The 13,002-nt window shown below is 50.0% G+C and overlaps 1 protein-coding gene across 1 annotated transcript; it reads right to left on the reverse strand.

The window, feature by feature from the left end:
• Nucleotides 1–1,437: 1,437 nt before the first annotated feature.
• Nucleotides 1,438–2,535, reverse strand: LOC142015366 (prolactin-releasing peptide receptor-like). The gene has a single exon (XM_074998847.1). The coding sequence runs from the start codon at nucleotides 2,533–2,535 to the stop codon at nucleotides 1,438–1,440; it is 1,098 nt and encodes a 365-aa protein (XP_074854948.1).
• Between the last annotated feature and the right edge of the window lie 10,467 nt (nucleotides 2,536–13,002).

Consider the following 13,002-nt stretch of genomic DNA (forward strand, 5'->3'; position numbering starts at 1 on the left):
GAGACGCTGCTCTACCCACGCCCATAGGAGCTTGACCAGATTCCCAGCAAGGTATGTATGACCCAAGAGGGAGTTTTAGAAGTGGCCCAGGGATCACTGGCTCAGCGTGTTGTGGTGTGGGTCCCCACTGACACCAGTGGCAGACTGTTCTGCCGCTAATAGGGTCCTGGGCTGGGGTGCAGTGGAGTGGGTGGGCCTGCACCCTGTCACCTGTATCCTGGGGGTAGCAGTCTCCTCCTCTTGCCATTACAGGCAAATGCCTGGGTCTGCCGGCCGTCCGCCTTGTGAGAACCCTACCCTGAACTGTTGTGTGTTGCACCACCCTGAATCAGGGTCTGGGCCTAGTGACTTTAGCCCAAACTGTTGTTTGTTTGTTGTCCTGACTTGAACCAGGGCTTGGGCCTAGTGACTCTATGCTGAACTGTTTGTTGCCCTGCCCTAAAACAGGGCCTGGTCCTACTGGTTCTACACTGAACCATCATTTGTTTATTGCCCCACCCAAGATGAGGGTGTGGACCTAGCGAGGCCCAAGCACAGTCCTGAGTCCCAGGACTAAGCCTTTGCTGACTGACAGCCTGAGCACTGTCTTGAGCCCCACGACTAAGCTTTGGTGGCTGACAGTGCCATAGAAATCTGCATAATAATCATAAGCAAGTTAGGCAATGCACCATTTGACAGAAATTGTCGCAAAGTCCACATGCTAGCATTGGAATCTGTGTCAAACTGGCTCCAAAATGTGTGGACGTTCCCATTTTGGCACCGGTCTGTATATGCCTTTTGCTCTTGAAGTGTTTGAATGTGCCAAACTGATCTGTGCAACCAAATACAGCTCTCAGATGCCCAGTCCCCAATTTTTACATCAAAATACAATTTACTGATCCACACTTGACTTTTTGTGCCCCTGTAGGCACTGGAAAACAAGTAGAATACTAAGCATGCATATTTGCTGGCCGTGTCTGAAAACTGTGGTGTTTATAATAAAATAGTTAAGCTTATATTTACTGATCTGTTGCGACAGAACAAATGGTTGTGGTTTCATATGTAAAGACTTTTTACCTTTGAGTTGAATTAAGTTGAGAGGAAATGCCTGCTCCTCCCATAGCATTACAGTATACAAAATGAGGAAAATGTTAATGACTAAAAATTGTACAGAATGAACTTAAACTTACAGGACTGCCATTTTTGTTGTTGAAGTTGCTTGTTTTCACAGAGAGCGGAATACACTTCATTTGCTCAGATAAGCTGTTTCTGTCCTTTCAGACATAAACCCCTCTCTGTCTGTTTCCCTTGCACTACTCTTAAGTTTTCAGATGTTGACGTTTTCTTGAAATGACCAGATATCAGTGTTATGTAACTTGCAGCACAGGTGCCTGTGTCCACTATAAGCCTAGAACCAAGGGGCACACCACCTCTGCTCATTTGATTTCTTCCTGTATTTTAGTTAAAAGAGAACCAGCCTTGCACGGTTAGCTTATCACTGTTGCACATGGGAATGTCTGCCAGGGTTGAGCAGGTGTTGAGTCGTGAGGCCTTGCGGGACGTGATGCTGGACATCTTCTTGTGATGGCCAAAATAGTTACTAACATGAAACCGGAATTTGTCATGGAGGGAGGCATAGATGAAAGGGTTATAACAGGCTGAGCTCATGGCGATCAAGTGACATGACACCTGAATGACATTCACATACTTCTTATCTAAGATGGTAAATTCCTCGTCTAAATCTCTGATGAGGTTCACCACCTGCAGAGGTAGCCAGCAGATAGCAAAGCACATGACGGAAATAATGAGAACTCGGAAGGTCTTTCGCTTTTTATTGGTCCATTTCTCTTGATTATGGTAGGCAGCTCCTGGGACATTCCTCTTCCTGAGGTGATAAGAAATGGCACAGTAGGAGATGGACACGGCAGAAAGTGGGAGCATGTAGGACAAAAGGAGCATCGAGCAGGAGTACAGTAGCCTCTCTCTCTCTTGGTGCTTCCAGAATTCTTCACAGATGAACATGTCGTGGCCAATCTTGTTGAGATCCAGATAATGGGTGTGCATGGATGTAGGCACAGAAACCACAATGGAGAGTACCCAAATGAAGGCCACTGCATAGATACAGGACTTGCGGCTTAGCCTTTTACGAATGGGGTAAGCTACAACAATATATCGGTCCACTGCAATAGCTGTGAGAGACAGTACGGCCACAAATACAGTGGCAGTCTGCATCAAGGTGACAAAGTAACACATAAACACACCAAAGAGCCAGCCCCGGGTCTCAAAGGCATAGGATGCAGTCAGTGGGACGCAGAAAATGCACATGATCAGGTCAGCTGCAGCCAGGTTTCCAATAAGGAAGTTAGTGGTGCTGTGAAGTTTCTTGGTGACAGCAATAAGGATAATGAGGAGCAAGTTGCCTGTGCAAGCCACAGCCACCAAAGTGGCATAAAGGGGAATGAAGAGGGGCTTCAGGTCAAAGAGGAGGTCCAGGCCAGTGAACACAGGAGTCGATATGTTCTTCAAAGTGTTATTGGGTAGCTGGCCATGTGCCATATTGAGCGTCACGTCTGAGGACCGTCACTTATCCTTGCCTTAAACAAATTCAAACAGGGAAAGCTTGTTAGTATTAAAGAAAAATGGTGGTTTCGTTTGTTTATTAGTTTCTGACACAGGAAAGTCCCCTGATTTCACAGCCCAGATGTTAAGCTGTAGCCAAGGAGCCTACAGCCTGGCCCGGAAAGGGGTGGGCCCTGGAAGCCTTACCTTTGTGTTTCTCTGAATCTGGGCTGGCTGCCTGGAAGTTCTCCTGGAATCTGTTAGACTAGTCCAAATGCTGCTATGAATTATTTTGGCTACCAATGTCCCTAAGAGACTGCTATGGCACCAAAGTGCTGGGATGCCTAAGCCACACACCTTTTCCTCCAACTTCAGGGGAGTGGATGGCATGAGAATCACCAAGGTGCAGGATTCCCTCACATGGGGATGATCCTTCCTGTGCTGTTTACATCAGCTGTAGGGTTGTTTTATGTGGTGGTGCAGGGCAAAGCAGCCTGAACCTGGAGAAGGAGTCTGGTTCCATGGCTGTCTCTTAACTGTTCCTTTTGATTCAACCTCAGCTAGGACATATGCCTAAGAGTCTCTTTCCACATATGAAAGTGGCCAGTTAGAGCTGCTGGTCATAAGACTTTAATCTCTCAGTGAACATCTGATCTGTATGTCCACCCTACTTATTCTTTGCTGCACTGCTGTAGCACCAAGGGGCTCCGGGTGCCATGCAGTAGGCACTGTACAAACACATAACAGATTGGTTCCTGTCCCAAAGATCTCCAGGCCAGGAACCTGATTCTGATGGCCCTCATACTGAATATAAATAGCTCAGCCCCACTAAAGTAGTTATCCCCACAACTTCTTTGTGGGGCAGGGCAGTGCTATGATTGTCTCCATTGTCCAGTTGGGGAATAGAAGTACGAATAAGCTAAGGGATTTGCCTGAGGTCATTCTGGAGGTCTGGCAAAGCAGAGAATTGAACCAGGTCTACCAAATTCTTGGCTAGTGTTCTAACCATATGATCATCCTTCCTCTCAAGAACTTTGGTGGTACAAAGGACCCTTACATTAGGTGTAGCACTGCCACAGTGATGTGAATGAAATTCAGGCCCAAAGTACTTCATATGTTAACTGCACCTGACCTACCAGGAAGCCACACTTAGCAATGCCCGAGACTATGAACGTACCACCCTCACAGCTTGCTAGTGGGTGAGAAAAAGTCTTAAAATATTACTCCTGTCTCACTCTTCTTTCAAGCCCAGGTTTGCCATGAGGTACAGCTGTGACTGTCATTTTAAAATTGTTCAAAGCAGAAAGACACACCAATGAACTTTGTAAAGGGCAAAGAACTTAAAGAATTGTCAAAGCAGTGAAACATAACAGCTCAGCTCATGCTCAGTTTTGGAACATAATCCAGTTTGCCACTGCTGTTTCACACAGAGCAGCTCATTATACTTTTGTCACTGAGACAGCCAGTCAGTCATTCAGAGAGTTGAACCTCGAGAGCAGTGGCTCTCAACCAGGAGTATGTCAATTCCTCATTTGACAACAGGCTACATGAAAAGTGCTAGCAAAGGCAGTGCAAACTAAAATGCCATACAATGGCTTGTTCTCTACTGCTCTCTATAGCAGCGCTTTTCAGCCTGGGCAGGGAGTAATGATTTACTTTATAATTATAAAGTAAAAAAGGAGAAAGTAACCATTTTGCTATAACCGTGTGGCTGTGTATACACATGCCCCTCCCTTTCGGAAACTGGGAATGACAGCCAGTGCTTCTTCTGAAACGCAGAGTGGCTGTATTGACATGGGCGCTTCAAAATAAGCACCACACTTTGAAATTCCCTTATTTCCCAAATGAATTGGGAATAAGGGAATTTTGAAGTGTGGTGTTTATTTCAAAGTGCCTGTGTCTATACAGTCAGTCTGAGTTTCAAAAGCAGCACTTTCGAAGCACAACTGGCTGTCATTATGCTAATGAGGTGCTGAATATTCATGTCAGCACCTTATTAACCTGTTCTGAAGTGCCTCGTTAACATGCCCCTTCTGAAAGGGAGGGGCACATGTAGACATGGCCTGTACTGTTGCACTTCTGTATCTGATAAAAGTAGTTGTTAAGTGAGGTGCAACTTGAGATATTCAAGACAAACAAGCATCCTAAAAGGAGTACAGTTGTCTGGAAATGTTGAGAACCACTGCTGTAGAGTTGCATTTTATTGTCCCCTCTCCCAATTCAACTTCCCTAGCCCCAACCTTCCTCTCTAATCCAGCCTGTCTTTCTCAGTTCTCATCTTCCTCTCCCACCACTTAGACAGAAGGGCCTGACTCTCCCTTGCCCTGCACAATAACCTACAGCGGTGCAAAGTGCTGGTGAAATGTTATAATTCTGCACTGGTGACATTTTGCGCTCATGCTGTACAAATATGAACTGTTGTAGAAGGTGAAGGGCAAAGAAAAACCAGACTCCATGTCTATCCGCTCTGGGAATCTCTGTACTGGCTTCCCCTTGTCTTCCTTGTGAAGTTCACATTTTTCATTCTCCCTCTCCAGGCTTTGGACAGCTCTGTCCCCTTCCCCCTTGTACCAGTTATAGCATATTGCTTAAGTAACCTTTTATTTTACCCTTGACACATATTTTTGTTTTGATGATAAATGCCTATTTGCTTTGAGAAATCTTCTGAAGAGGTGGCAGTAATACTGGCCTTTACGTAAAGCCCGAAGAACCAATTCTGATCTCACTCTGCAGTCGATTAGGAGTAATTCTCTTGAAGCTAATAGAAACACATCAGTGTTTCAGCTTGTGTGAAAATAGAATCAAATCCTGAAACACATAGAGCAGAGGAGAGAATTGCTACAGAACTGTGGAGGCATATTATATACTGAGATTTATGCATGCAGCTTGTTGTGCAGTGAGATTAAACTGAACATATATCCTATTCATCCACTGAAAATACAGTACATATTGCTCTGGAATGACTGGAGTGTGTGTAAGCAGATATTAGTGACATTTAACACAGATCCCTCTAGAACTACATCTAAGTCAGTGCTAAGCCGGGGACTGGAGGCGCCAACATCACACTTTTTCATCACAAGAGGAGCACTGGCATCAACTCAGCAATGGTCCAGAAAATTATCTGTAACCAATTCATTACTTACTGACGGAAGGAATGGGATTTTCTTTCACTTACTTACATTTTGAGCATATCACATTAAAACTGAACAGTCTATTGGTCTTTTGTCACAGTCCATATTGACCTATGTAAACACAAATCAGCGTTTACATATAGCTCAAGGTTATGCGCCATTTGGGTTTGAATGTAACTAATATGATTAATTCCCAAAGGCTACGTCTACACTAGAGAGTTTTGACAAAACTTGCTGAGCCTTCCCCCGAAAAAGCGTTACCGTTGACGGAACCCAGCACTTTTGTCAACAGCCTTCTGCCTCTCCCCCATGAGGCAGAACACTTTCTCGAAGCTGTGTGGGCACTAGGGGGAGCCCTCTGTTGACAGACAGGGCTTCCAGGTCACCGGGGCTGTGCTTCTGGTTGGTCATTCTGTCCAGAGAGCAACCAGGCTATCTTGCCACTCTGAACAGAGTGGATCAACGGAGTGATCTGCTTTTGTGCATAGCCACAATATGTCAACAGAGGTTTTGTCATAAGATAGCTTCTGACAGTAACTTCTGTCAACAGATCACTGTAGTTTAGACATAGCCTAAGAATATGTCTTCCCTTTGCATAGTTACATGACCACCTTATCACTATCTCTGGTAAACTATCTTTGCTCCAGGTTCTTCTCATGCACTACTGGTTCTCCAGTGCTTTCATCCCTACTGATTCATACTGCAGTCCAGCCTTTTAGCAAGTAGCTCTCACCTTTGACAGTTATTGATGCCTTTCATCCTCTCTATAGTCTGTGGATCTGGTACCTTACAGGCATCAATTGTACAAAGCTTCAAAGACAAAAAATTGTGAAATTGGAGCCTACAAAAAAGGCATATAAGCAAGTCTCTCTCTTCACAGCATGTATGCCCCTAAATAAAATAGGCAATCAGGAATGGTAAGCAGACAATCCATGCTTTCATTTCAGTAGGACCCTTCCACTTCATAAATAAAACCAAGAGGGCAGTGGTTTAGTAAATTTGTGGAAATAAACTACATCACTGTAAGTATCTTTATACCCAGTGATTGCAGTAGCTTCACTAGCTCTGTGTGCACTCTCGGGAACAGCCCTGATTTATCAGTCAGTTACCAGAATAGCTGCATTGATTCTAAACTCTGATTGTTGATAAAGGCAAACTGAGAACTGGACCACCTGAGGTAATCAGGGTTTATCCTGGCTTCAGGCATGTCCTTGTCTACATTTAAAGATTGGGAATCAGCGCAACTACACTACAGGAGAGATAAGACCGAGGCTGGGGGGTTTATATTTTAAATGTCTGAAGTATCATTCCAATTTATTCTGTTATTTCTATCATGAGTATTTCAGTATGATATTTGAGTGTTCAGGTTGGATGGATTTAATTTTGTTTGTTTCTTTTGCTTTTCTGGAGTAAAACCAATTATTCCGCCCCTGAGACTTGTTTCAAACTTCCCATGGGATTAATAGTGTTACATCTCACCTGATATTAAATTGCAATAAATATTGTATTGCCAACTCAATGAGGTCATTGAAGGCCCAGCTTTTTAAAGGGATTTAGGCATTGCTTCATTTGGCATTACGATATCTGACTTAGGTCCTAAATCACATGACTGACTTAGCTCCTAAATCACATTTTCAAAAAGCACTATGGCTAGATTTGTATGCTTAAGTGCCACTTTAGGTGCCAAAGACTAAAACTGAGATTCTGAAGCCCCACCACTCAGCTGCCACCTAGACCTAAAGGGGGTTGACATTCCTAATTGCCCAAGTTCTTGCCACTGAGTGTGCACATTACACAGGCTGTACATAAGGGTCAGCAACCTTTCCAAGGCAGAGTCCGAAATGTGACCTGTTGACCTCTATGTACAGTACGAATACAGGTGACACTTTTTAAAGGCACTAAGAATCCTACTTACAACAGTTTTATTAATAAATAAGATGCAGAGATTTAACATTTAGGTGGTGGTTGGTAGCAGTAGCTGGTCTTTTGTTAATCCACAGGCAGCATGGTTTTGAGCAAGCCCCAGATGCATGGGGGAGGATGGGGTGGGGCTGAGCTCCTGCCTTGTATGCTGATGAAAATCAGCTCACGTGCCACTTTTGGCACCTGTGCCAGGGATTGCTTACCCCTGGTGATCATTCCTGACCACCGATGGCTCCTTGAGATTGCATTGATGAGATCCTTGGTCAGAAAGAGACTGCCCCAAAGCCCACCCAAGTCTGGCACCTCCATCATGAGGGGAGGGTGGTGAGATCAATATGCAACAAGTGCCACTGTGACCTGGTCATAAAGTAGGTGAGGAGGAGTGTGCAACTGCTGTGTTGGCACTTGGAGAAGGTCGCACTCACCTTGTCACACGTGGGGGGGCGGGTCACAACACTTCTGGGTTTGGCTCTGCAAACCTTTCATTGTGACAGGTGGGGGGGTCAAAACCGAGAGAGTGGTGTTGCAATCTGGCCCACAGGCCGCATGGCAAGTCATTGCACTGCTCAGTTTTGATCTGTTCACACTCCCCTCCCCCCATCACTTAGTTAGCAATGCTGTAGTCCCTCAACTCACCCCGTGCACTAGATCACAATGCCATTCAATTGCAGCTCCACGGCCTCTCCTTCGTGATGGAGGGAGGACAGCAGGGCCAAAACTGAGCAATGCTATGACACAAAACTTTGTGCACCAGATCGGGTTGTCACTCATTCAATGACAACAAGAAGTCTGTGGCACCTTATAGACTAACAGGTAATTTGGAGCGTAAGCTTTCAGGGGCAAAGACCTGCTCCACCAGATGTTGGCTCCACCACTCCTCTGTCATGAAGAGGGGACTGTGGGGACACCTTTGAGCAGTGCTGCAACACTCGCATGCCACCAGAGCACCTGTTGCTCCTGCTCTTCTCAGCAATGGAAAGAGGGTGGACCTGAGGCTTATAAGCAGGGAGGAGTAGGGAGTCAGGACCAGGACAGGAGACTCAAAGGATGGTGGGGGAGTTCCATGGGCTGACACTCTTGGAAAGGGGTGACTGTAGGGTCTCATGGGTGGGGTGGTCAGGCTGGTGAATGGTGTGTCCACTGTTCAATGCAGCTGCCTAAGTTCCAATGCCCAGGTGCCTAGCTCATGTCTAAGACCCAGACGGGGATGCTAGTTTGAAGGCCCCTCTATCTCCTCTCAACGGTCTGGTCTGGTAAAAAGGCTCACAGCACTCCTACCAGATTGGGCCTCACACAAAACACAGGAGGAGAAGGTGTTTCTGCCCTCCAGTGACCTTAATCCACTGTTTAGAAGAGTCACAAAATCCGTAGTGCCTAATTGCTCATTCTTAACAGCCTCTATTACCAGACATAGACCATGTAGCAAATGCCACCCAACCATCAAGACAAGAATAAGGGGGCTGGCATCCTTAGAACTAAAAAGAAATTTTTTAAGCATTATAAAAGTAACTGGAAAACTGACTTGATTTTAACAATTTAAACAGCATATAAATACTGGAGAGAAATGCTAAGGACAGTTTACTTGAGAAATGTTAAACATGACATTTGAACTGGCAGTGAGGGTTATTTCATTCATTCATTCATTCAAGAGTCATACTCTTTGTGTCCAGACTAGTTCAAAAAGTGTGTTAACATAACCAGCTAACATGTCTATAAAGATGCAAAATCCCTCCTACAGTAGCTGCTAAGCAGTATCTCGAACATCAGATTTTAAGAAGTGTTGGCTAACGTGAAAAAACCACTCCAAAATCTTTAAGGCTCATTTAGGTAAAACATTTCTACATATAGTGCACAAGTTGACGGTAGGCCTAGGATCTTTTCTGCAAGAGTGAATGAAGCTGTGCTATGTCTACACTGACCCTGAGCAGGGTGATCTTTCAGGGTAATCTTCTGAGGTTCAGTTTCAGCCATTTAGCATAGATGAACGAAATCGACCTCTCAGAGGTTGCAGTCGACCCCTGTACTCCTTGCAAGAGTGAAGCATAAGGGAGATTGACAGGAGAAACTCTCCCAAGGATTTTCCCCAGTCAAGTGAGCTGTGCGCAGATACGTCTATTCTAACTACCCAAAATCCGTGATAGACTTACTTTGCCTAATGTTGACATAGCCCTGGACACAGCTTTTCCCTTCATGTCCCAGAAGTCCACAGCCACAGATGCTGTTCCAGTGTGACCTGCACTCCAACCCATTACATTTTTCCCTCAGCTCTTTTCCCCTCAGAGCATTTGAGTGCTTGGTCTATTTGAATACACATCAGTCCTTCTCTTTGCCATCTCATGCTCTGCTTCCACTCTGCAGGGCTGAAGGCATTTGGTTTTTATTTTCAAGAAAGTGTTCAACCATTGTGCTTCTCAGCTGTATCCTGCCTGAAGGAGCGTATCTTTGCTTCCCTGTGTTTCCATTTCTTTGACCAGCCCTAGGAGGCTACAGAGCAGCTCATAGGCATAGCTGCCGATGGGGAGGAGGAGCTGGCAATTTGCCTTCTGCTCTCTGAGTGTTTCTCTGTGGCAGAATGTTGTTCTTGTTGACGTTCCTATTTCCTGTTGCCCAAGAAGAAAGGGCTCGTTTTGACTGAATGCATGATAAGCCAGGAAAGGCCACATCCAACCCTTAGTTTTATCAGACTGGGGGATCAGACATTGCTGTTTTTAGTCCTCTCCTGGCTTCCTTATTAGAAGGGTTTTGACAATCAAACTAGTAACTCCAAGGAAGTGGTATAATGAAATAACTCCATTCAAAGAAGTTAGAGGCAAGTGATTGCCCCCAGTCTCGAGCAACACCTGGTGCATGTGGAGATGGGTCCTTTCCCTGTGGTTAGATGATTCACCTGGTACAGCACTGTGCATAAGTGGTGAGGCTACATCTCACAAAGGGAGGCCAATGTGATAGGTCTATAATTCATTTCTGGGTCAAGTCATTTTATTGATTGGGCTTCTGCCATGTTCATTAATATTATTTGTTAATTATATTCCAAAAGCAGCTATGAGCTTTAGTCATGCACCAGCCTCCACTGTGCTAGGTGCTGGCCAAGCTGAACAAAAAGATGGTCCCTGGCTCCAAAAAGTTCACAGCCATAGGTGGTGAGTTATATAGGCCCCTGGTGGCCCAGCACCAGGAATATTCCTATCCTGGGGCTGGGCTCCATCAAATCTCGATACCTGGGCTCCCTGCCCTGTGCGCAGGCCTCCACTGCCACACTGTGTGCTCCCCCACACTCCAGCTGCTGGAGCAGCATATAGAGACACCACCCTTCCCCAGGGGCAGGGACGCATATGCCAGCAGCCAAGGTGAGCAAGCAGCCAGCAGCCACTCTTACCTCACTGGGGCATCTTAAATCACCGTGGGGACCAGCAGAAGGGGCTGGGGGATGGATGCATGGGGGCAGCAGCCCCCTGAGACCCCTGCATCCCCAGGAACCCTTGCCACAAGGGGTGCTGCCAGGTAAGTATGGCAATTCCCATCCACTCCCCCACGCCCTGTGCACCCCACTCTCTCCAAAGCCTGTGCCCTCTTCTCCCACCCCTGTCCTGCCACCAAGTTCCCTCTCCGCCGCCAGCACCCTGCCTCCATCTCAGGGCTGCATCCATATTCCCCTGCACCCCTCCCCCACCCAAACTCCCCAGCCCCGAGCCTGCGCCCCTCCCCCACCCAAACTCCCCAATCCCGAGCCTGCACCCCCTCCCCCACCCAAACTCCCCCTCAGAGCCCGTGAGCGGAGGAGACGAGCCTGAGTGGGGCGGGATCTGGGCACTCCGGACAGCCCCTAAACCGGATCACCCCTTCACTCCGCGCAGGAGCTCCGCGTGGGGCACCCCGGGATGGCGGGGTGGGGAGGCTGCATTGCTGAGGGGCGCGCGGGGAGCCTGAGGCATTGCCAGAGGGCTGCTGACTCCTGCACGTGCCTCCCACCCGCCAGCAGCGCTCTGCGGCCGGGGCAGCCCGGCGGAGCGGGATTCAATCCCACTCGCCCGTCTCTGCCTGTGCCCCCTCCCAAGCCGCCCCCCCTCCAACTGCTCGCACTGCAGCTGCCCGGCCGTGGGGGGGGGGGGGCGCAGGAGATCCGCCCCCCAGGAGATGCGCCGAGCGCGGGCGGGAGTCAGCCCGGCAGCCCCGCTGCTGCACCGGCCCGGGGGGGATGGGGCGCTCGGCTCCTGGGAACTGGTGTGATTGTAGCCGGGCACGCGGGATGGAGGGCGGGCTCCCCGCGCACGCTGGCCCGCGGCAGGGGGGCTCCCGAGGTCGCGCCCTCCCTCGGGCATTGCTTCGCCCCCGCGCTGGGCGCTGGCTGCCTCTCCGCTGGCGCGGCCGCGGGGGGAGAGCGCGGCGGGGGGGGGGCCGGGCGGGGTGCAGAAGCGGGTCCGCGCGGGAGGGCGCCAGTCGCGGCTTCTCCGCCGAGCCCCGTCTGGGCGGTTTCAGAGCGTCCCTGGGAAAGCCCGCGTCCCGCGTGCAGCGCCGAGCACCGCGGCTGGGGCAGGACGGGCCTCGGTGCCAGGGCAGTGCAGCCCAGCAAGCGCCGCTTTGTTGCCGGGCCGAAGCCGGCGGCTTGCCCCGGGGAGCCAGCCCAGAGCGGGGAGCCCGGGGGGGGGCGGGGGGCGGAGAGCGAGAGGTCGCTGTCTGGGGACGCGCGGGAGCCTGGGCAGCAGCTCCGCGGTGCGGGGGGCCCCTCTACGGCCGGGGGTAGCGTGAAGCCAACCGGGGGGGTAACTGCTACCCCGCAGCCCTCGGGCTCCGGCACTTACTAGGTGAAGCCGCTGGCAAGGCGAGGTCCTGCTGTAGCCTGGCGGCGCGCAGGCGAAGGCGCCGGGCTGCTGGAGTCGGGGCGCGGCGGTGGGGGGAGCCCGTCACCCGGCGCTGGCCGCTCGCTCCATCCCCCGGGGCTGGGCAAACTTCGCCGGGGCCGTGGGTCGTGCAGAGCCGGGCTGGGAGCTCGATCCCCGCGCTACCGGCGCTGGGAAGCCACTGGGGGTGCAACGCCCCCGCGGGTGGGAGACGCTGCCGGCTACACCCCCACCCCGCGCCCGGGGAGGGCGGAGGCTGCGGGGAAGCGCCGAGGGGTCACCCGCGGGGTTGCACTAGCTGGAGCCGGTCACCCGCAGGGCAGGGGGCAGCCCCTGCGCTCGGAGCGGCCGCCCAGCTGCACGCCTCGGCCGTCCCAGCTGCAAGCCCGGAGCCGGCCGGCACTCGGGAGCCAAACGCGCCCCCTAGGAGCTGTCCGCTCCCCGTGGTGCTGGAGCCTCGCCCCCTCCCCGCGCTGCAGGACAGGGAGCCGCCGCCGCCCCCCTCTGGCCCACTGCGTCTGGGGGACCTGCCACTCCGCCCTCCCTCCCTCCTTCAGAGACCGCGGAGAGCC

The sequence above is a fragment of the Carettochelys insculpta genome, chromosome 6, assembly GCF_033958435.1.
Source record: "Carettochelys insculpta isolate YL-2023 chromosome 6, ASM3395843v1, whole genome shotgun sequence".
NCBI lineage: Eukaryota > Metazoa > Chordata > Testudines > Carettochelyidae > Carettochelys > Carettochelys insculpta.

What these genes read in the sequence shown, in the direction of transcription:
- LOC142015366 (XM_074998847.1), bottom strand. Translation starts at nt 2,535, where the DNA reads ATGGCACATGGCCAGCTACCCAATAACACTTTGAAGAACATATCGACT.